The sequence below is a fragment of the Haliotis rufescens genome, unplaced genomic scaffold (genome assembly GCF_023055435.1).
Source record: "Haliotis rufescens isolate VD_foot unplaced genomic scaffold, xgHalRufe1.0.p SCAF_2, whole genome shotgun sequence".
Taxonomy (NCBI): domain Eukaryota; kingdom Metazoa; phylum Mollusca; class Gastropoda; order Lepetellida; family Haliotidae; genus Haliotis; species Haliotis rufescens.
Window position 1 is genome coordinate 68,559,245 of NW_025963890.1, and position 23,729 is coordinate 68,582,973.

The window sequence follows — 23,729 nt, forward strand, 5'->3', positions numbered from 1 at the left end:
AGCTTCAGTGTACGGTGTCTACATTTCCCACTTAGAAATTTCAGAGCATGTGTTTTTATTCAAGTTTCACAGAGAGACACATTTTGAATTTTGATTTTGGTACTCTACGAGGGTTGTTTTTAATGTAATTAGAGATAGTGGTGAGTGTGTGAATCTGAATTTGTAGGATACTAAACGGGAACTATACCTTTCTTATTATAAAGTAATACATTTGTACTGATTTACATGTGACGCATCATACAATTATATTTAGGTATTTTTCTAATATCAAGAAATACATTATTTATTTCGAAATCAGCCTGAAATTCAACAGTAAATGGGAATGCCTTTATGAAACCTTAATTACAACCCCCATTCCCGCCTGCCCCCTCTCTACCTATGTACTAACCACTGTCCACTCGAATCTTCTCTTTTATCCAACCTTATAGATACTTCTGTTATTTAATCTACCACTAAACAGAGTCACCCGTTTCTGTATTACAATATCTCAGGAATGAACTATAGGAAACGAAGTAAGCAAAAATGCATTGCTCAATTCCGAAACACAACTTTTGATACAAATACTTATTCAGTGTTTAACATGTTACGGAAATGATTTAAATTCACAAAAGGTCTTACGGCTGTGTAAATGAAAATGTGACTTTAAAAATTAAACAAGCAAACCAAAACTAATATTTTCCTTTTTAACATATCATGCGTAAATTCCTCTCTAAAACAATGAAGACATTTAGTATCATTTTATCATTTTTTATCAAACAAAGTGATATTGCTGTGAGAGGCGTTCGGAAACAAATATAAATTTACATTGTATTGCAAATTGTGTGGATGGTAAAGCACGACCAGCATTCCCATTTCGCGAACATGGTGTCATCACTTATTTTCATTGATCCATTCATTTTATGTTTTTCGCTATTTTGCCTATTACGCCCAATTGAATGTTTCAGCAGATAATCGAGACTCATTATTCTCTGGAGTTAACGAGTTGAGTTTTGCAAAAAGATGTTGCCTTGGACAATTTAACTCAAACAGTTTGCACAAAATGAAACACCGCGGACTGTCCATGCGTGATCGTTGTTAAGTTTCGGAAGCATTGTCATAGTTAATTAATTTACGAGATTCTATTGCTCCGTATAACCGTAAATACAGCATAGACCCTGGACATCTCATTAGTGATCGTAACGTTATGATTCACTTATTCCTTCCTTGGGTGAATTAAACATACAAAAAGTCCCTTTCTTAGCTTATCCTATCCACAAGTTCACATGGCAAACACACCGTTATCTTAAAATGATACACGCTGGGGCTGAAAATAAGAATTGACGGTCACTTTGTGTGTGTTCCCTGGATCATGAACCTACACGGAGCGAGGGCCTGGCCGTATTTACCTCGAAGAATGTAGGTTCAGCTATATACACAATTGTATTTAGTTCGTGTGACATCATGTTTACACTGACAGCCAATACAAAGACCTGCTCTATCGCGGAATAAAATAGTTCCTAAAACAAGATGACGAGAGAGTATGTATTCTCAACTTGTCCTACAGGAACATATTCTGTAGTTTGTTTTCAACGACAATAATAATATTATAATTGGATGAGAAAGGTCTACCTCAGTAACTCAGAATGACAGCGCGTCGTAATACATGTACATAAAAAACAAGACGTCAAAATGGCCGACACGATAAACTTTACGGGAGAGATCTCCCAAGCTGAACCTGTGGTGGTTACATCTGTTCAGAATTGATCAACGTGCAGATCATAGAAAGTTGATTATAAAGATGTGTCAAATAGATACTGAGGGAAATTCATAGATGACTGTAGGCAGTCACTGTTTATACACGGATCGAGTCGATACTACGATAGTTCGTTTTAGTCACAATGATGGATCGTAGCGAGGATATTGGTGAACGATCCCGCTGTCTATCCTTGTGACGTCTCTCGATGTATGCTAAAACGCGGAGTTCAATATTAAAGGGTCTAAATGATCGGAAACAACGCTTCTGTATGTATTCCAGACAGGGAATTCCCAGGGGTTCCAACAGGAATGTGTACGTTGTCCTCCGTCAGATTTTACATCATTCTATAATACGGTCTCGTGAAAAACGCAAGAACGTCAAATTGTGTCGTGTCGTGTCGTCAAATTAGCCTAGTGGATTAAAGCGTTCGCTCGTCACTCCGAAGACCCGGGTTCGATTCCCCGCAGGGGTACAATGTGTGGAGCCCATTTCTTGTGTCCTCTGCCGCGATTATGCTTGGATAGTGCTAAAAGCGGTGTAAAACAATGCTTACTCACTCATACACTTATGAACGTCAAGTTCCCAGTCATGTGACCGACCTTACGCCTATAAGAAAAGCAGTATATCGTGTAACATCAGATTGAAAAATTACTAACGCATTTCCTGTTGAGTTGTCTAAAGAGAGTACATTGTAATATGTGTATGCTGCTTGACTGTCTTGCCCCTACGAGGCAATATTTTACGGACGCTTCTCTTTCTATCTAAGTCAATTAGAGTTATCTTTTCTTACCTTTTTTACAATACTTCCGGAAAAGGCATGTGTTTGAAATCAGTGGTTTCTACGCCTACTCAAAGGTATTATCACCATAACTCAAGTGCTGACATGTACAGTTTTTTTTACCCTTTTTGTACTACGGGTTTATGACGATTAAAGTAACAATACAGGCATCGTTTCGAAGTCATAATAGTAAAAAACATGCATCGCCACTCTCGTATATGAGGCACAGCGCTCCGATGACCACGAGACGTAAGATCCATTTATATATTATTCTTCCAAGAATTGTGCGTGAGTATTACACTATGGCATCACGTAAAGGATCTAGACGTTTAACGGAGCTAGGTTACGAACTATATCAAGAAAACGTACAAAATTATGTCAACAAACTTTCAAATCCAGCAAGGCAAACAGAGAGTGCCTGTTCACGCTCAACACATGATGATTTAGGACAATTAACCAGTGTGCGTGCAAATATTGACTGTCAATACGGGAAGTATGAGGAAACATATTTGGAATTCTTTGCATATTTACAACGAACTGGCACTGAAGAAAGTCCACAAATACAGGCTACACATCAAAACATTGCAGATTCACTCTTGAATAAGGTGCAGATGGCACTGAAGGACATTAATGCTAGAATTACAAGTTTTACAAACACTGACAGGATAGAATCAGCTTCTGTGCGAAGCAAAAGCCTTCATTCAAGTGGAAGTTCTATTACAAGATAGACACAATTTTTTATGGATAACAACTTCTTTAATACTGTGAAAAGCGACGTTTCGGTAAAGATCCTTATACCGTTGTCAAGCAAGACTGAATGGGGGACATAGTGCAGAATATATATAGTTTGTGGAGGATTAACAGTAGAGGATTAACAGTAACAACAATAGTATACATGAGTCGGATAACATTGGTAGGTGTGACAACAAAGGGATGATGCTGTCACAACACGATGGACAGAAAACACACAGCTGGAAGCCAATAAGGTCATGAAGCCAGTAAACAGGATAAGTGATTATTGTTTGATGCGTTCATAGTAGGCGGGTGGGATGAAATAGCTTTGATCTCTGTTGATTGATGGCTTGTGGCGGCGAATGTGGACTGCTTCTGTTAGTTTTCTTTTAGTGAAATCATGGAGGTTGTTGGCGAGGATTTGGACGTTGTCCCAGTTGATGATGTGATTGGGACAGTTGCTTGTATGGTCCGAGATGGCTGATTTGCTGTCGGATTTGATGGTGGAGGTTTTATGCTCTTTGATTCTGGTGTTGATTGGGCGGGAAGTTTCACCCATGTAAGATTGTCCACAGTTGCAGTCAATTTTGTAGACTACACCTTTAGGCTCTTGGGGTTTAGATTTGTTCCTGCCGTTGGCTCTTAACAGGGTGTTGAGGGAGTTGGAGCTGGTGAAGTGGGTGTCGATCTTGGCTTGCTGTTTGAGGAGGCGGCTGATGATGTGGGAGGCTTTTCCTATGAAGGGCGCTGATTCGGGTTTGAGGGTCGCAGGTCTGGGTGTGGGATGGAGTACAGATTGGTAAAGACAATCTCACATCTGAAACACATTGCAAAATCCTTCGCCAAAACTAACAGTTCATGTGAAGGTTGGCACCAGTGTAAAGACTTCAGAAATGTAGAAGGATTTAAGGATGCAGAGGTCTTCATTGTCAAAGTAGTCCAAAGGGAAGCTTAATCTGAGGAGATCATGTGTCTGCGAAACCAGAAGCCACTTCCGAGGAAAAGCTCAATCTTGCCCCTCTCACCTGCTTTAGATGAACAAGGCGTTCTTAGGGTAGGAGGAATACTGAAGAACAGCAAACTAACGGCTTGTGAGATTAATCCCGTTATCATTCCAAAGGGAAACCATGTTGCAAAACTTTTTGTACACCACTACCATAGCAGGGTTAGACATCAAGGAAGACATCTGACGGAAGGTGCTCTGAAATCGGCAGGTTACTGGATTATTGGGGCAAAAAGACTGGTGTCATCTCTTATCAGCAAGTGTGTCACGTGCAATCCGCTCAGACGAAAACCAGAAACTCAAATGATGTCAGATTTGCCTCCAGACCGCTTGGTGCCATGACCACCATTCACTTATTTTGGTGTTGACGCTTTCAGACCATGGGAAATTTTGACTCGTCGTACAAGAGGTGGTAGTGCAAACAGCAAACGATTGGCGATATTGTTTACCTGCCTAATGATACGTGCAGTACACATTGACCTCATTGAAGAAATGACAAGCTCCTCATTCATAAACTGTCTCAGAAGGTTTATTGCCTTAAGAGGGGAAGTCAAGCAATTCCGTTCTGATAGGGGAACAAATTTCATTGGTGCTATTGAATCCCTTAATGTCACTGCATTTAATGTAGAAGATGGGCCTGTGCAAGACTTCCTGTACAACAATGGTGTGGTTTGGTTGTTAAACACCCCTCACTCATCTCACATGGGAGGTGTATGGGAGCGAATGATTGGGACTTCTCGGAGAATGGTATGCTCCTGAACACAAAACGGTTAACCCATGAAGTACTCTCGACCCTAATGGCTGAAGTGACGGCAATCATCAATGCTCGACCTATCACATCCATCTCGACTGACCCTGATCAGCCGATGATCTTATCACCTGCAATGTTATTGACTCAAAAAACCGGCAACCCCCAAACTTTGATCTGTCTCTAGATGTAAAAAATATATGCAAGTCTCAGTGGATGTATGTCCAGACACTTGCAGAAGAGTTTTGGCGAAGATCGAGACTTGACTACTTGCAGAGTCTTCAAACCAGGTCGAAATGGAAGATTTCCCAGCCTAACCTGCAAGAAGGGGATGTTGTTCTTGTGAAAGACAATTGTGCAAGGAATGAGTGGCCTCTTGGTGTTGTGGAATCAGTGTTTCCTGGACAAGATAACCTTGTCCGCAAAGCCGCGATTCGTGTGTACAAGAACGATAAGTGTGTGACTTACAACCGCCCAGTTGTGAACCTTGTTCGTTTGTTTTAATTCCACTTGTGTCTGCAAGATATGTGACATTTCAATTGTGTGTGATTTCCATGCGAAATCAGAAGGGGAGTGTCTTGCCCCTACGAGGCAATATTTTACGGACGCTTCTCTTTCTATCTAAGTCAATTAGAGTTATCTTTTCTTACCTTTTTTTTCATACTTCCGGAAATGGCACGTGTTTGAAATCAGTGGTTTCTTCGCCTACTCAAAGGTCTTATCACCATAACTCAAGTGCTGACATGTACAGGTTTTTTACCCTTTTTGTACTACGGGTTTATGACGATTAAAGTAACAATACAGGCATCTTTTCGAAGTCGTTATATTGACCGTCAATGCAAACTGTGACGTAATTAAAAATGTCGATGAAGTAGGTATTACATTTAGAATTCATTTCAAAATTGGTTCTAGTGACAAGAATGGAAACTTGAACTGATAATTATATATTGTCTGGATGGATCACCCTGTCCATTTGTAGAAATAAACACATGTAGGTTATATACGATATTCAGAAATGAATTGGCCTTCAATGCAAAAACTGGCTATAGTTGGTTGGTTTGTTGTTTAACGCCGCACTAAGCAATATTCCAGCTATATTACGGCGGTCTGTAAATAATCGAATCTGGACCAGACAATCCAGTCATTAATATCATGAGCATCGATCCACGCTGTTGGGATGGATGACATGCACTGACCAAGGCAGCGAGCCCGACCACCCGATCCCATTAGTCGCATTTTACGACAAGCATAGTCGCCTTTTACGGCAAGCATGGGTCTTATAGTCTGTAGCTTACATGCAAAAATAATTACATCACTAAAATATATCAATTTGTTTTTATTTGTTACTCATATTGTCTTTACAACAACACACAGAACGTTATAAATTGCCAAAGTCTTCAACACTGTCGATACTGCACTGTATATCTATATACAATTGATTGATGTTTACTTGGGAATCCAGTTACATAGTCTTGTTCATTAGGCCAACATATCTGCGACATGCCGCATAATGCGGTTCCGCGCATGCCCAGAAAAGTTACATGTAGCAAGTATCGTCCCTGGGAATGTGGGAAGGCTTGCGTGAATCCACTGGTCGGTTGTTGTCATCTGACGTTACAATTGCGGCTTTGCTTCATTGAGAAGGTTATGTCATTTACGCTCAGGTAAATCCAGCAAATATGAAGGAACGAAAGAGTCCTCTTGGTTTTTGGTCATTTTGAGCCCGAGAGACATCACTAACTTGGAAGCATAATATACAAAAAGTATTTAACAGACAAAACGAAAACTGTTTGGTTCAAGACAGCAAAATGGCAAAAATCAAATGAAGTTGTTTTTTATGGGTTAGACTTTATGGATACGCAATATTATCAAAATAAGATAAATCATATATTACAAAACATATAATTCATAATACGTAAAACATGTTTTGGGGTGATGTACTGAAAGCATAGGCCCTATATTTGAATAAATGGAATGAAAAGGTACAAGGAGATATTTAGCTAACAAGATAATATTTTTGGTGTAATAATAACTGTAAAATGGGGGAAAAAAATCTGCATTACAAAAAAGTGCAATAATCAGTAATAATGTATTAAGGGAAACTAGTGAGATATGTACATTTAGTGAATTTTACGAATTTAAGATGAGATTTACACTGATTTTCAAGGTTAAACATTCCAATGTACAAACCATGCTATCAGAGAATATTGCACAAAAAGAAAACAAACGAATTATAGAAGGGTACACCCATGCCCAGGTCTAACATCTAATGTCTTTCACTTGAAAAATAATAAACATGGAAGCAATATATTTGATCAGGGTAACTCATGTAAATTTCTCTCCTTCCATCATGTACTGATGCCTGCCTGTTGGTCATGTAATCATTAGTGACTTCTGTAGTGTTGTGAATATCAACCGTCGAACAGTTATTAAAATGTGGGCCAAAATCCCAGCCTGCTACTATTTGGGATCACAACTTTAAAAAACAGTGTTTGTCGCTGGTTAAATTTGTAAATTTTAATATCGTCTTGTTAGAAATATTGTACTATTAAGCAAGATTATGAAAACAGTACACATATGCTTCGATTGAACATTATCCAATATATATGCAAAATACAAGGAGAACTAAACTTCAAGAAATATTGTACAACTTAATAAAAAAATCAAAGTCCAAATGTATCTGAATCAGTTTCATTATATCTTCATAGGCACATGTATGGCAGGTTCTGTTCCATTCCGATGGAAGGAAGGTTAAGAAAATACAAGTGATTTAAGTTTTCCATGTAATGGCATTTAATATAGGATACTCGCTACATTCAATGAGATTTTATGTAATACAGGTGCATATATTTTCAGTCAAAAAACGTCGTAATGGCGTCCAACTCTACACCTCTGTTACGAATTCATCGGACCCAAAAGAAGGGCATCTCTGTAAAGAAGTTACTGGACGTCCTAACGGTACGGACATCCCTGACGTACTGAATGTGACCTGTCCTAGAACCTGGCGCTACCTGACTGTCTACACAGAGACTGATAATGATGGACAGGGTGCTGTGTTGGACTTTGTCGAGGTACAGGTGTGGAGTAAGTATACACATCAAGACAGATCACTTTCAGCTTACCCTAAATTAACGTGTTTACAGGTATAGGTAAGCAAATATCACGTTTTCACAACAATATTATTATCACAGACATTTTGCTTTGGCCACTTCTATTGTATTCTGTACTGTCATTGTACTTGAACTGCCATTGAATTTTGTACTGCCACTCTGTTGCGAACTGCCATTGTAAATACAGTAAACTACGTTGATTACGAACACGCTTATAACAAACAGATGAATATAACTGTTTTTTGGTCCCGTCCATTTGCTGTATTTATGCTGTATATATACTTAATATGAGGTCATCAGAGATCCCAAATCCAGTTCTGATGTGGTGAAAGTACTACATGGTATGTAATATGAATGTGGCAGCGCAGCAAGAGAGGAATGATCAGTTGTGTTGCAAAAAACATCCATCATAGGATTAACTGATAATACTTTATCGGAAGTTGTTGTTTACCTTTTCAAAGTTGTTAGACATCTTCCCGGGAAGCCCGTGCTAAACGTTAACTGCTTACATATCCTGACATGGTGATTGAAAATTGCAGCAGACCTGGCAGAAACTACAGCAATACCTAAAAGAAAAATTACAGTGCTCACCATTCTTTACTTCAGTTATGTTGTGTCCGACCAAATCTCTGATGGTGTTTATGATCCAACATGGCGTCTTGACTTCACACAAGACTCTCTGAAGTTTCCTATTCGCGCTCTCAATAGTTCGATAATATTTCCGTTTGGTAGATCATAAAGATATATACTGAACCCCAAAAGTTCCTGTGACATTGAATAAAATTTATTGCAAAGTTATGTTTTTTACCAAATCTGAAACAATTTCGGTTTGCAACAGATAAACGACTCCTGTAAGTGTTCAAATGGTTTAATTTGCCATACTGACTTCAGAAAATGCGCGATTTCATAAAAAATCCTGAACATGCCAAAATGTCAATTTACAAATCAATAGCGAGTGTGTCCACCTCTGGTTGCGATGCAAGCAACACATTTTCGTCACAAAGTCCTGTCGGATATCTGTCCATATCTGCTGCAGCATGTTTCGAAGTTCCTGGAGTGTCCGTGGAACACGTGGTTGACGTCGAAGGCGCCGATCCATCTGATCCCACATGTGCTCGATTTATGAGAGATCAGAGGTGCGAGCCGGCCAGGAATTGACATTCACGTTGTTTTGTTGAAGAGAATCCTGAACAAGTCGAGCAATATGAGGCCGGGCGTTGTCATGTTGAAAAGTAATGCCTGGGCCATGACGACGCAAAAACGGTAGAACAACAGGGTCGATGATCTCGTCCGTTGAGATATCCCTCTGCCACTATCAAACGGGTAATCAGCTTGCTGTAATCCCACCCCATACCATAACGCTGCCGTCCCCGAACCGATCTTCTCCACTGACACAATGATTGACGTAACGTTCACCTCGACATCGGTACACTCGAATCCGTCCATCGCTGTGGCTGAGGTAAAAACGAGACTCGTCAGTGAATAGAACTTGTCCCCACTGCATGGCCGTCCAGCGTAGACGCTGTTTGCACCACTGTGGACGTGCTTGAAGGTGGTTTCCCGTCAAAATGGGACGTCTGGCGGGTCTTCTGGGGACAATCCCTGCACATCTGAGGCGGCGACGTACGTTTTGTGAAGATATCCGTCGAAGGCAAGGGATGCTACTTGCAGTCACTGTTGCTGGCTGGAATCAATTTCGTAGGTGTGTTGTTCGAATCCAGTTGTCTTGTCGATTTTATTGGTTACGCGTGGCCTGCCTCTCCGAGGATGGTCTCTGACTGCATTCGTCTGTTGCCAACGTTGCCATAAACAGCACATGGTGTTTCTGTGGACGTTAAATTGTCTTGCAACATCACGTTGACACGATCCTGCTTCAAGCATACCAATTGCTCGCAGACGCTCATTTTCGGATAGGCGTGGCATTTCGTAATGTTGTATAATTGCGTAATTTTGTTGTTTTTCTGAGTGGTTGTTGTAAGCATGATGCTAAACAATGCATATGGAATCCCGTTAACGCACATGTGTTTATACCCTTTCTTGGGTAGTGAAATGCATGGGGCTTGCATAAAAGTCAACTTTTTCATGGAAGATGTTTTTCTGTAGCAGTTGCGTTTTTGTGACTTGATTCCATACATGTACTACGATATTGAAAACCAAACTTTACTTGTTTGAAAAATACACTAAAATATTGGTGTCACAAGAGCTTTTGTTGTTGAGTATATATTGAAGAAAACTTCCCAGAGCTCCGACATCTGTGCCTCAATCCACAAATTGGAAGCACCTTACTATATATATGTTTTAAAATAAAATTTATGACAAAATATCGAACAAGTTTAAATTCTAATGGAGCCGCAACGAAAAAATATATCCCCAAACGGCCCTGATAGGGTGATGTATCACGTGTGGTGACAGTTCTTAAAACAAGATGGAGGAATTGTATCCAGTAATTTCAGAGGAGTAAGATTTTGAAGATAGTAAAATCCTCTCTGAAAATCTTGAATCTAATATGGCTTTTGGCATGCAACAACGATTGAAAAAAATGTGAAACACATGGCATCAAAACGTCCTTCCAATGTTCAACAGTTTAAGTGAAAAACCTTACAAGAAAAGATTTTAAAAGTATAATGGATGAGAAAAAACCCGTAAAATATAACATAGCCGCAACCATAAGACAAAATCCCAAAAGAGCTCCATTGCTTTGATGTATTCAGTATGGAAACAATTCGTAGATAGTTTGGAACCACATAATCTCTTAGGTACAAAGGAGCAGGAATTTGAAGCCATGTGCCAAAACCAACAGTAAAAGTACTCTGAAAATCTTGAATCGAAATATGACCGCAAAGCATTGTTACTTTTAACATGCAACTAAGAACCAAACATGTGAAACAAGAAAATGTGCATCAAAACTTCCTGCAAAATTTCAACAGTTTCTACAAAGACCCTTACACGATATGATTTATATTGTACAATTTATGAGAAACAATCGATCAGAATTAAAATCTAATATAGCCACAACCACAAAAAGATATCCACAAACGGCTCCGGTTTGCTGTATCCCGTGTGGAGACTATACGTGGAAAGTTTGGAAGCATTTTATCTGGCAGGTTCAGTGGAGTAGGGCATTGGAAACGTATACCCAAACAAAGTAAACCGCACTTCGAAAATCTTAAATCCAATATTTCAGGCAAACACGTAATCAATGACCAATGTCAAAGAACATACATTTAAAAACCTAAACCTATTTAGCATTACACCTTTTCTCCAATATTCGAATGCCACACATAGTCTTTTTTTTATACATGATCATGAAGTGATTACTATTATCATTTATGGTCTGAATATTGATGGAAACATACATATTATTTGTGGTATGAGGAAATGAGAAGTTATATTCTAGTATTCCTCAACACATTATTGCTTCAGAACAACAGGGAAAACTAAAACCTAAAACGGAGAGTGTGATCAACTTTTATATGACTGAGCCAATAAAATGAAGGCGCCTGATTGAATTCGGACACTTATTCCAATTTGCTCCAGTGGTAGTAATTGAAAGGGCTGGAACTCCCGTCACTGATTCACTGCTATTAACAACTTACTGTGCCAAGTTGCGTCAATTAAACGTGCCAGAACCCTGTGGCCGAGAGTTCGAATCCCAGATTCATCCTGATCATGGTTATTGGTCAATGTTACAGTGCCGTACAGTCAAAGTGACGTACACCAAACTCACTCACTGGGATATATAGCAGGTTAACGTCACTGATCATTAAATACATTTCTAGAATACTGACATTTTGCAAATAGTTATTTTTAGACACTTTTATAAATAAATTTAATGTACAAAAGTCTTGATTTTGAGTTAATTTCGTCTTAAGTCATGATCACAACATGTCAAACAATAAACATAAATATAAGGCATGTCTCAGGAAAATGTGTTCGTCCGATTCATATTTTGAAAGCAATTGACAAGATTTCCATCATTGCAAAACATCTAGACCTATCAATGACGTAATTTTGAGGATATTTTCCAATAATCTTTCAAACATTTGGGTATAGATGGACATGTGGACAGCTTACGGAACATTTTCGACAAAACAATATAACAGAATTCTAGTAATCATTTTAGTTAAATAGTCAATTACATCATTGCAGAAACCAATATTTGAATAACAACATGTAGACTTCCAGGCTGCCACACGTTCAACGTACATGTATATGTGGCAAAACCTTGTGCTTCTCGACCGTAGCAACATATTGTCTGTCTGACGTCACACAAATGTTTTGATCTAAACATTACGAGGCTTGTTTTATGTTCTTCAGAGTAACCACTTTATGTTTTCGGTTACAGCACAGCATTAGAGTCTACGGTATATATTGTGGTCAACATATCTGTAAGACTTTCGACTGACTATGGCAGTATCATCAGCCATTTCTAGGTCTGTCAGCACCGTACCCTGGGTCACTGGCTCGACGAAAGTGGTAAATGTCTGAGACCTACATCACTTAGGGCTCCCTCCCACATCAACCAGACACACCGCGATATAACTGATTTGTTCAAAGCTGCGCTCAACCGAAGTTTTTCACTCATTTACCAGCATGCACTTCTGGGTATTACGGAAGCAACTGTGACCAAAGTTGTGCTGCACTTCACTGCAAGTCGGACTCCAGCTGTGACGTACAAGGACAGTGTGTCGGTGGGTGTGCGGCTGGATATCAAGGAACAGACTGTCTTCAAGGTAATAGTCAACACATCAGATCCATGACGGGTGCAACCACTTGGGCGGGATACGCTTACTATTTCTCGAAGACCTGCTATGATCCCTACTTGATGTAGTCGGAATCGTACAATGGGACATTTAGAAGAGATTTCTTATGATGGAAACGCTCTTGTTGCTGTTATTAAGAAAAGTTTTTTTTCAATTGCTTTTATTTAACTGATTCAGCGACTGTGCCTGTGTTTTTCTATATTACCACCATATAAATTGCATATACACTTACACTGTTCCTTTTCATTTCGTTTAAAATCAATATCGGGTTTCATATTTTCAGAACTTGATCACAGATAATTCACATTTTGCAAAAAGTCATGTCTAGGTACTTCTTTTCAGTATGACAGGGGCATATTAATATGAATAAACGCCTATACTACACACCAAAATTAGAGTTTGGTGGCAGCTTGGCCACTCTGGAAGCGGTTTTCAATATCAGATTTTAGATATATTGTATGTGGACGTTTGCACTGGTCACACATGAAAGTAATACACAGAGTCTCTTGGTAAGTGATATATATAAATATGCTATTCTGTTGTCAACAATTGGCTTCACATCGTGAGTATGGGTTTTTGAATTCCTTTCTATTTTCTTTGTGTACATTCACGGAACACCTTAGTTACCAGCAGCAATTTTGACTGATGGACAGATGTACTTCATGTTGCATGTACTTGCTGTACTATATGATGTGCTATATTAAAACAACTCACACTAATCAAAACAACATGATAAATCAATATCTCCAGGAATATATAACTATCCTTGTTTGGGCTAAATATTATCTTATTAAATAGCATAATTAGGTTTTTAAATATGTATCTGAGACATTTGTATGTGGTAGCTTTTGTTATTGAAGTTTCACATTGATATTATTTAGAGACATAGGACTATAAACTATAAGTATATCCTGCTATAGTTCTTGCATCTTCATACCAATCAGTACACCGTCCTGCGACAGAGCTTTGGCTTACAGCCATGAAAAACATTTTTCATTCTTTTTAGGATAAGATGTTAAAAAAACACCGATTATACATGAAGAGCAGAAGTTAGCTGATCATTAATTTCAGCCTGTGATTCTGGGAGATATGGAGAAGGGTGCAGCAAGTCCTGCCGCAGCCGTCACTGTAAGACACCATCTGTCACATGTAATCACATCACTGGGGTGTGTCCTTATGGCTGCGCTAGTGGTTCCATGGGAGATGACTGTTTGCAGTGTATGTTTATTTCGTTTTTCTATTTTTAACGCATTCACATTATAGTGCATTTCATATAAGCCGTCTTTAATATGGTTACTAATTTAATGTATTAATTATTTGAACATTCCGTTACGGAAGTCATTGATAGGCGATGAATGAAAATGAAAATCATCTGCAAAATATTACAGTAACGGTTATTTTCCAAAAAGGACACTTTGTGTTAAGGATGTAAGTTACAGTACGGATTTGATGCGTCCTACCTACACTGGATGTTCCACACTGCGGCTATAAGAACTTTCTCATAGGTTATCTGTACACTTTTTATAATAGGTTTTACTTATACCCTATTCAGCATGTAACTTAGGGAGGACGTACGGCCCTAACTGTGCCAGTGAATGCAGTTCCCGACATTGTAAGACACCCTCCTATTCATGCGACATATACACCGGACAGTGTAGTGCTGGGTGTGAAGATGGGTGGACAGAGACAGACTGCTCCAAAGGTTTGTACATTTCACCATTTGTTAATGATTGTCAAATGACACATTTTCAACTGCATTTACATAAGAGATGATCGAGCAGCAAACACATATTTTGTACAGATGTAAGACGTCTTTTGTGTCTCCAACCATTAGTTCTCGTACATGTACAGCAGACAAAGGCTATGAAATAAGGTGAAACCACACAGTGCACACAGTGCGGTACTCATTGTTACCATTGTAACTGGACGCTTTTATCTAAATAAATAGTACCTGTCATCTATGTTAGTAAATGGAAGGGTTACGCTAGATTTCGTACATATGATTCTTTGTCTAATATACATCTGTGACAGTTAATTTAATCAGGAAAGTAGATAACGCTATTGGTATTGTCAAAGGACGACGACGTCTGACATAGAATTGCTTCTTGAGCTGGATGCACGGGAGTCCTTGTGACAGCTTTCAACGAGTTTGGGGACATATTTCTGTTTCACAACATGGACTCAAGTTAAGAAATTAATATTATTGATCTTCACAAAAGACAACAACATCACAACATATATTTATTTCGTTTCATTGTCATTTCTATACAGTCATCCAAAGTCAAAAACAAGCGATTTTAGGGCAACTTTAAATTTTGCGTTTGCAGCAAGAAATATGACTATGTTTTTATATTTTTATTTGTTTGTGATTGACATAAAGCTTATGAATATGCAAATGGTGTATACATGCTGTCTATCAGAATATAAAATGTAGCCTGAAGCACATAAATTAGATAATCATTAATTTCAGCCTGTGATCATGGGAGTTATGGAGAAGGATGCAGCAAGTCCTGCCGCAGCCGTCACTGTAAGACACCATCTGACACATGTAATCACACGACTGGGGTGTGTTCTGATGGCTGTGAAAGTGGTTACAAGGGAAAGGACTGTATGCAACGTATGTTTATTCCCTTGCGATTGATTGAGTTAACGTAATGTATTTCATAATTGCCTTATTTCATATGGGAACGACATTCGTGAATATTTGAATATTCCCGAGGTCTAAAAATGCTGTTTTCAGGTGATATTCAAGTAACATATGATATCAAGTAATTCAAGGACGGTACAAACAGTTATTTTCCAAAATGAGTGACAATCCGTGTAAGGATGCAATTTTCGGTTCTTAATCCTTACTTTTAATGACATTTTGATAACTGGATGGTCAAATATGTGGAAGCTAGAAGTCTTTACAAGAGTAAACACTCTTCATACATAAATGTCACTGCATGTTGTAGGCGACACTTCTTTCCCATTTTAAATTATCACTGAGCCAGGAACCCCCCAAAATGCTTCAAAAGGGTTCGACTGAATGGATTAGCATGTTTGAAGGTTATTTGGGCGCGGTTGAAACTAAAGAAGCACAAATTAAGTTCCAATATATTGTTCATATGTTTTGGAGCTCTGTTTGTGATTAACATTAAGCTGATGTACATTGTATATGCAAATCGGTGTATAATGTATAATGTAGCCAGAAGCACATAAGTTAGATAATCATTAATTTCAGCCTGTGATTCTCGGAGTTATGGAGAAGGATGCAGCAAGTCCTGTCGCAGCCGTCACTGTAAGACACCATCTGACACATGTAATCACACGACTGGGGTGTGTTCTGATGGTTGTGAAAGTGGTTACAAGGGAGAGGACTGTATGCAACGTATGTTTATTCTCTTGTGATTGATTAACTTAATGCACTTCATAAGTGCCTGCTGTCATATGGGAAAGAAGTTCATGACTATCTGAATATTTCCAAGGTATAAAAAAAAATGTTATCAGCTGATATTCAAGTAACATATGCTATGAAGCAATTTCTTGGTGGTGCAAAAACAGTTATTTGTCAATCTGAGTGAGAATCCGTGTAAGGGTGCATTTTCCGGTTCTTAATTCATACTTTTAATGACTTTTTGATTACTGAATGGTCAAATGTGTGAAAGTCTTTATAAGTTTATACAATCTTCATACGTACATTTCACTCCTACCTGATGCAGCATGTACCTCGGGGATGTACGGCCCTAACTGTGCCAGTGAATGCAGTTATCGACACTGTAAGACACGCCCCTCTTCATGTGACAGAGAGACAGGTCGGTGTCCTGATGGGTGTGAAGATGGGTGGACAGAGATAGACTGCACTAGAAGTAGGTTAAAAGCACCATTATTTTGACAGTGTAAACTGGACGTTCTTCAGACCTAAAAAAAATGTTGTGTAACAGTCTTGTCAGTAGTATATCATTTAGGCAGAATATTTCCGTGAAAGGAACAAATGTAAGGCTATATCATTTACTTTATCTGGACTAAAATCCAAACAATGAATATGTCTAATTCGTATCTATAGCCACAGTGTTATTCTGCACAGGTTGTAAGTGCATGGCAACACTTATTTCCCATTTTAAATTACCAATATTCAGCCAGGAATCCCCAAAAATGCTTCAAAATGGTTCAACTTCTTTTCCCTCCACTTAAAGGATGATGATGCATGAAGGTTATTTGGGCGCAGATGAAACTCTAAGAAGCTAGGTTCCAATATATTGTTAAAAATATATATTAATAAGGAATCATAGAATTCAGGGTACACTAATACCACTTGAATTCCAAAACAATTGAACGTAAAGAGTTTGATATGCCCATTTTCTTTTAGACTGTGCTGATGGATTTTATGGAAATAACTGCTCTCTGAAATGTGCTGATAGACATTGTACTAGTAAGACCTGTCTTGGTGATGGAGAATGTAGTACTGGATGTGATGCGGGATGGACACTGCAGGACTGCACACACGGTAACATTCAATTTTCTGACAACAATGTGACATACATATATCATATATACAAGTAATTCTTCTGCCATCTATCATAATCCAAGCACTAAACAGAAAAAGTACATCTCAACTGTAATTTTCACAAGATGAGGATAGAAAATCAACAATAATACTGCGGTAGTCGGTAACCTTTTCAAAAGTGTTTGAAGGCACTTCGGCAAAGATATTGGCAATACCTTTTTCCACAAAAAGTTCGTGGCTTCATGATATTTTCGGAATGGTACAATCGTCTCTGCTTTTAGCTATTGGGATACGATGACATGCATCAACAAAGTCAGCGAGCCTGACTACCCGATCCAATTAGTTGCCTCTTACGACAAGCATGGGAAAGTGAAAGTAAGAAAGTGAAGGCTAAAATCTGCAGCTGTAGCTGTTTCTGCTGGTATAGAGGGTATGAACAACTTCCCTGAAAACCCGACTACTTAGAAATTGAATGGTCCATTTTAGATGCATGAAAGCTCTGAACATTTTATGTATAAATCACTATGTCACATATCAAATGCATGGGCATTTGTTTGAATCTTGTTGGGGCAAGGAAACAAGTTTCGAATTTAAAAATATGAGCCTCCAGGTACTTTGTTTGTAAAGTGACCTGATTTGACATTCAGCGTGTATATAAGGGGCCAGCCATATTTTACACAGAATAACTTGTTCCAGCAAAAACATAAACTATTCCCAGAATTTCTAGCACAAACATAAGTTGTACGTTTGGCATGCTGGATGTTTTGTAAAAAAATGAGTTATGAAAATAATAATGTCTGATCCTCACTTCACAAACATATGCTTTAAGGCAGTGACGGAAAATATGTCCTGATTCTTACATAAATCCCAGTCCCCCTTTCCCCCTGCCTGAATATTAACTGATCGATCCCTCGGTGTTGATGTGTTAGGATAGGGCTACTATCTGCTCTGTGCTATTCCAAACAGAGTGCTCCAATGGATCATATGGCAGAAACTGTGAATCCACCTGCGGCCATTGTTCGGAGACCAACACATGTCATCACGTCTCTGGAACCTGTCCAGGTGGATGTCAGGCAGGGTGGGAACTTCCCCTGTGTCAGACAGGTGAGTGTGAACAATCTAATTGCAACAACTGCACTTAGCCTAAATTTAACCATATAATGATATCAAAACAAATATGATCTATCGTGTTTGCCTGTTGCTCTGGAAGCAAAGTAGGAACGCCTGGTAGAACCCCAAACCACATAAAATAAAGGTTTGGAATGTCAGATCCACACGTGTGAGTAATGTGTTATGTTATTGTATTATGCAACTGCATTGCAAAGAACTGTTCGTCGTTTTCGATTTTAGAGTGTGACAATGGGACGTACGGAGAGAACTGTGAGAGAGACTGCGGCCACTGTAACGGGACATGTGATTCTGTTGATGGAAGATGTCGCTGGGGATGTACTAAGGGATACAATGGTTCTCACTGCTCAGTGAAGCTTGGTAAGTTATCTCATACAGCTCACATAAGGTCTGACCCTTAGGTATCTGTAAATGGGGCACCAGGAATCAATGATAGTCCTTATACTACTTGTTGCGTAAATGTTAGTCTGTGTGTTATGAATCATGCATTACTTATTATAAGATATGCAATACAATATTCGACATTGTGACGCTTTGTACCTGTCAGCAATAGCAATCATTGTATATATGTATCTCCACGTAGTAGTTTGATGATTAAGGATGTGATAAGACTCAACTATTCCACGTAAAAGCATAAGTGAAGCTTCATCTGCATCCTCGGCCTCTCAATATAAGGGGAAGGCTACGGTAATGGGACCACATGGTAGATCACCCCTTAGGAGGTATCAGCTAAAATAAAACATGTTAAAATACGTATGATGTTGTTCATATCCTGTGTGAGTGAAATTAGATATAATTGTTACGTATGGACTGTAATTATTATGAAATCTGTCCATTAAAGCATTTAAAATTGAAATTGTTTAAAGGTATCATAAAGGTACCACATAGTCGAACGCACATGCATGCAGCATAAAGTGAACACAAAGACGCTGCAGGATACGCAGGGAAAATAATATTTTACGTTCGCTTCTTCGTACATCTTTCATCATTCCTCACAGCGTATCGGCGACCGTTTCTTTCTTTCTGCCCCACATTTGCTCTGACCTAGTTTCCGAGGTGCATGGGACGCAACTATTGAACATGAATAATATCATATGTTGACGGCAATGTGACTCGAAAACAGTATTTCGTGTTTGTATGTTCACAAAGGGAATGATGACAACTCTATTATTGTCCAAAATAATGACAATTATGTTTATCTTATAATAAACGTTCAGCTAAATGTGACGTACGTATAACGACCAACTGGTCCCTTTAATTTAAAAGATGTATTTTGTCTCCGGCATCCTTGTCTTTATATAAAGAAATTAATATTGTCGTATAGAAAGCTCCTCTTCAATAAACATTGAAAATAACACAATTTTTATACCAGATACCTGCTGTTGTTTCTGTCAGTGATACATGTTTGTGATGCGAAAAAGGTTTGTTTTCATAATAATTATTTCAAAGATATCTATCTCTCAAACGTCGTATTAAATGCATCCCTTTTATTGACAACTGATTAATGTAATAAAAAAAGTATGGTTGTCCTAAGAGATGACTAACGGGATCGGGTGGTCAGGCTCGATGCATGTCATCGTTTCCCAGTTGCGTGGATCGATACCCATGATATCAGACTCGATCATTTACACACCGCCGTCATATAGCTGAAATATAGCGGCGTTAAACAACAAACAAACACAACTGCGAGTATTAAGGTTTATTATTGGGAGTATAGGTATAAAGAGACCACTTAGACCATTACCCATAAGCGCGTTGTGTGAGCAATGTTATACTTTTTTCGATTTACCAAGGCTCTACCTTTGTTAATAACAAGATATATGCAGATGAGCACACGGTACCTTCCTAATAATTATTGTTTTATGGCAAATTGAAAACACAACGTTTTCTCACTGAAACAAATTTCTCAAACTCTAATAATACCATTCGTTGACAAGGCACTACGTTTTAAAGTTATTTAGTTCTTTTATTTATTTTGGAGGGATGCCGTTGTAGATTATGAATAAGCTCTTAACTCAATGCCGATCACGTGGTACCTTTACTGGTTGCCTTCCCCATCAACTGCCACTGCACTTGCATCCTCGCCCTCTTTATATACCGCCACATATAATTCTGCAGCTCATGTCCGTAAAACCTGATTCTATGATTATGTAATTGCAACTCGTATTGCTGTATCAGGGTAATGTTGCCACAAGCGAAATTTTAGGTTGTACATTAATTCACTAGATACATGTTGTACACATTTACAGCTGCTCTAAACGGACAAAACACATCCCAGTTGTTTCCCGTGTCAGCTGTGGCGGGAACAGTTGCAGGTCTACTTGTTGCGGCTATCCTCATTATTATTGTGGTCCTTGTCATCAGGTAATTTCTGATAATATCATGTACACCAGCTAAGTGTGACGCCATATGTATTTACACTTAGCACACTACTACCTGTTACACACTAAACGTCAAACCTTACTTGGATATAGTGTCAATTAGGTCTAGATTTCAGCTTTTAAACAATGGTAAATGGTTCATCCCGTAAATGGGATTCGAAACCCATACATCTTTTTGACTACGTATATTTATTTTCCTTGATAGATATGTTTTCACTGCCAATGCTAGAACCGGGTGTTATATTTATGTAAGTGCCATGTGTGGTCTGTTTATGTTAGTAGCGTGTGTTTTGTTTTTTTCTAGTCCTGTGTGCTTTGTTCATGCCAGTAACGATTGTTTTGTTGATGTTATTAGCTTGTTTTGTTTATTTTAGTCTCATGTGTTGTGTCTATGTTAGTAGCGATTGTAGGTTTACGTAGTAGTGTGTGGTTTGTTTATGTTCGTACCATTCTGATGTCACAGGAAGAGGAGGCTTCACCAAGGCGACATCAACAAACACGTTGCAGAGTTCCACCCTGCAGCACAAGGTGAGAACACTACAACGACATGGTAGGAAACCATTTAGTCCAACACGGCTGTTTTATTTCATATATTGTTTTATGAAAACAAGTATTTTGAAATAATTATTAAAGTTTCAGATGTGTTTATATGAATGCAGGATTTGTAGAGGTTAGGGTAAGAATTGTGACTGTTGTTTTAGCTCGTTTGCAACATTTGAATGTAAGCTTCAGGTAAACTATATTTTAAGGATATCAAGGTAAAGTACATACAAAAATCGTATTGGATCAGGGACGTACTTATTTTGCTTTTCTTAGCTGCAGTTCTTCTGTTTGTCCTGTGATAAAACAAGCTCAAAACTTTCATTACAACAGTGAGATTTCAAGACAGACCCCAACCAAAAGTATAATGCATGTACTGTATGCTTTCCATTGCTGTAGGGAATGGCGCTGTTGGTAACGTGGTTCTAGATGAGAACAAAGCAGTCCACCAGAAGCCACCAATAAAACCAAAACCTGCCACACACACAGCATCAAGCAAACAGCTTAGTTCTAAAGACAAAGACCAGGAGGAAGAAGACGTTGATGAGGAAGTTCCATCTCCTGACAGTTGTTACTACAACGCAGACGCCGAAGACGCCATCAGAGACGTCGTTGTGCCTGAATTAGCTGCAACAGTGGCAATGCTCAAACAGAGGAAAGATGGATTCGAAAGAGAATATAACGTGAGTCGTAGATAGTACTTCACAGGGGGAACACCGTTGTATTATTGTATCACATTGCTGGTACCGGGTGTTGTGTTTTATGTAAGTCCCTTGTGTTTTGTTTATGTTAGTCCTGTGTGTTCGTGTATGTTAGTGATGTTTATGTTGACTCACAATCTGACTGCATAACAATACATGCTACCCGAGATCAGATTTCATATCTGAAATGTATTGTACTTACAGCGACTGCCGACTGGATTCACAGCGTCATATCAAGACTCTCAGAAACCCGAGAACAGTGGCAAAAACAAGTTCAGAGGCTACTACCCCTGTGAGTAGAACTGAAATTGGTGACTTTACAAAAATATACAAGATGTGGTTATCAAGAGTTTAACTGACATTATTTTAAATTTCAGACGACCATAACCGTGTCCGCCTGACTCTCCTACCAGCTACCCCTGGCTCTGACTACATCAACGCCAGTCTCATGCACGTGTGTACTTTTGTAATTATCTCGTCTTCTTTCATTTAGTGTCATGCCATGTTAACCTTTTCACGGTTATATTTCAATTCTGTCTACACTGGACATAGTCATCTGTGCGAAATCGCCCGGATAAGGGGTACTGAGAAATGTTCCTTTTGGTATAACAAATCGTTCAGAAGGCGGGGTTTCGAGATTAATACGGCATACACAATTCAAATACAGAAAAAAGATGGCTGCAAGGAATAAACTATCCATCTGCCCCGTTTCTGTAATTTCAGAGCTACAACCAGAGGAAGACTTATATAGCAGCTCAAGGTGAGATACAAGTACATGTATTGTGGCGTCGTGTTTTTGAAAACGGTTGAATAACCTGTTGATAGAATAAAATAGCTGACACATATGTGACCCGTACATCTTACTAATGCTATAATGTACACACTTGCCTTTGTGTGTATCTGACCGCCTCCATGGTCTTATGGTAGAGCGTCCGCCGGAGAGCGGAAGGTCCGGGGTTTGATCCCCGGCCGCGTCATGCCCAAAGGCGTTAAAAGATGGTACTTGTTAGTCTGTCTGGCGCTCGGCATTAAAGGGCGAAAACAAGGACTGGTCAGCTCGCAGCCTGTATACTGTGTCTGTGTGGGGTATTCATGTATCTCAGTGTGCTAGAACTATAAATCGGCATCAGTCCGGACTAGTACAAGCAGCCACACACATACACGTACATGCACGTCGCTATATAAGTGTAATAATCTTGGATCTTGGATCTAATGCATATCATTTGAAAAGACAGTATTTGAGGGGATATTTCAATCTTGTGATGATTTAACGAACAAATGGAAATTTGTACATCAAGCCAATAGAATCCTCGTTGTTTCAATAACCCATTAATTAATGTGTCTAGCCCCCAACAAGAAGACAGTCGGCGACTTCTGGAGGATGATCTGGGAACATTCCTGCAGCGCTGTAGTCATGTTGACTGGTCTGGTGGAGGAGACTAAGGTAGGGTTTCATGATATATAAATAAATAACGGATCGATTATCCTATGAAACATTCAGTTAAGAAGGCAAAACATCAGAGAAAAATATATGAATGGATCAATAACGATCTTGGTTTCCATTAAAAAAAACGTGCAAGATTTCATTTTAAATTTGTGTCTTATCATAGGAATGCACATTGTG

At 38.9% G+C, this 23,729-nt stretch overlaps 1 protein-coding gene across 2 annotated transcripts in view; it reads left to right on the top strand.

The window, feature by feature from the left end:
* LOC124113975 (receptor-type tyrosine-protein phosphatase alpha-like) overlaps positions 1–23,729 on the top strand; it is a 51,451-nt gene that overhangs the window by 18,476 nt on the left and 9,246 nt on the right. Inside the window, exons 3-19 of one of the 2 annotated variants that reach the window (XM_048400473.1) lie at positions 7,853–8,080; positions 12,699–12,839; positions 13,941–14,087; positions 14,422–14,571; positions 15,340–15,486; positions 16,093–16,239; positions 16,571–16,717; positions 17,218–17,355; positions 18,322–18,459; positions 18,706–18,843; positions 20,733–20,847; positions 21,328–21,392; positions 21,804–22,087; positions 22,310–22,397; positions 22,483–22,559; positions 22,829–22,865; positions 23,452–23,549. In XM_048400473.1, coding sequence (XP_048256430.1) covers positions 7,853–8,080; positions 12,699–12,839; positions 13,941–14,087; positions 14,422–14,571; positions 15,340–15,486; positions 16,093–16,239; positions 16,571–16,717; positions 17,218–17,355; positions 18,322–18,459; positions 18,706–18,843; positions 20,733–20,847; positions 21,328–21,392; positions 21,804–22,087; positions 22,310–22,397; positions 22,483–22,559; positions 22,829–22,865; positions 23,452–23,549 — 2,285 coding nt within the window. The remainder of the gene's footprint in view (positions 1–7,852; positions 8,081–12,698; positions 12,840–13,940; positions 14,088–14,421; positions 14,572–15,339; positions 15,487–16,092; positions 16,240–16,570; positions 16,718–17,217; positions 17,356–18,321; positions 18,460–18,705; positions 18,844–20,732; positions 20,848–21,327; positions 21,393–21,803; positions 22,088–22,309; positions 22,398–22,482; positions 22,560–22,828; positions 22,866–23,451; positions 23,550–23,729) is intronic. The other variant, XM_048400474.1, reaches the window with a different exon arrangement.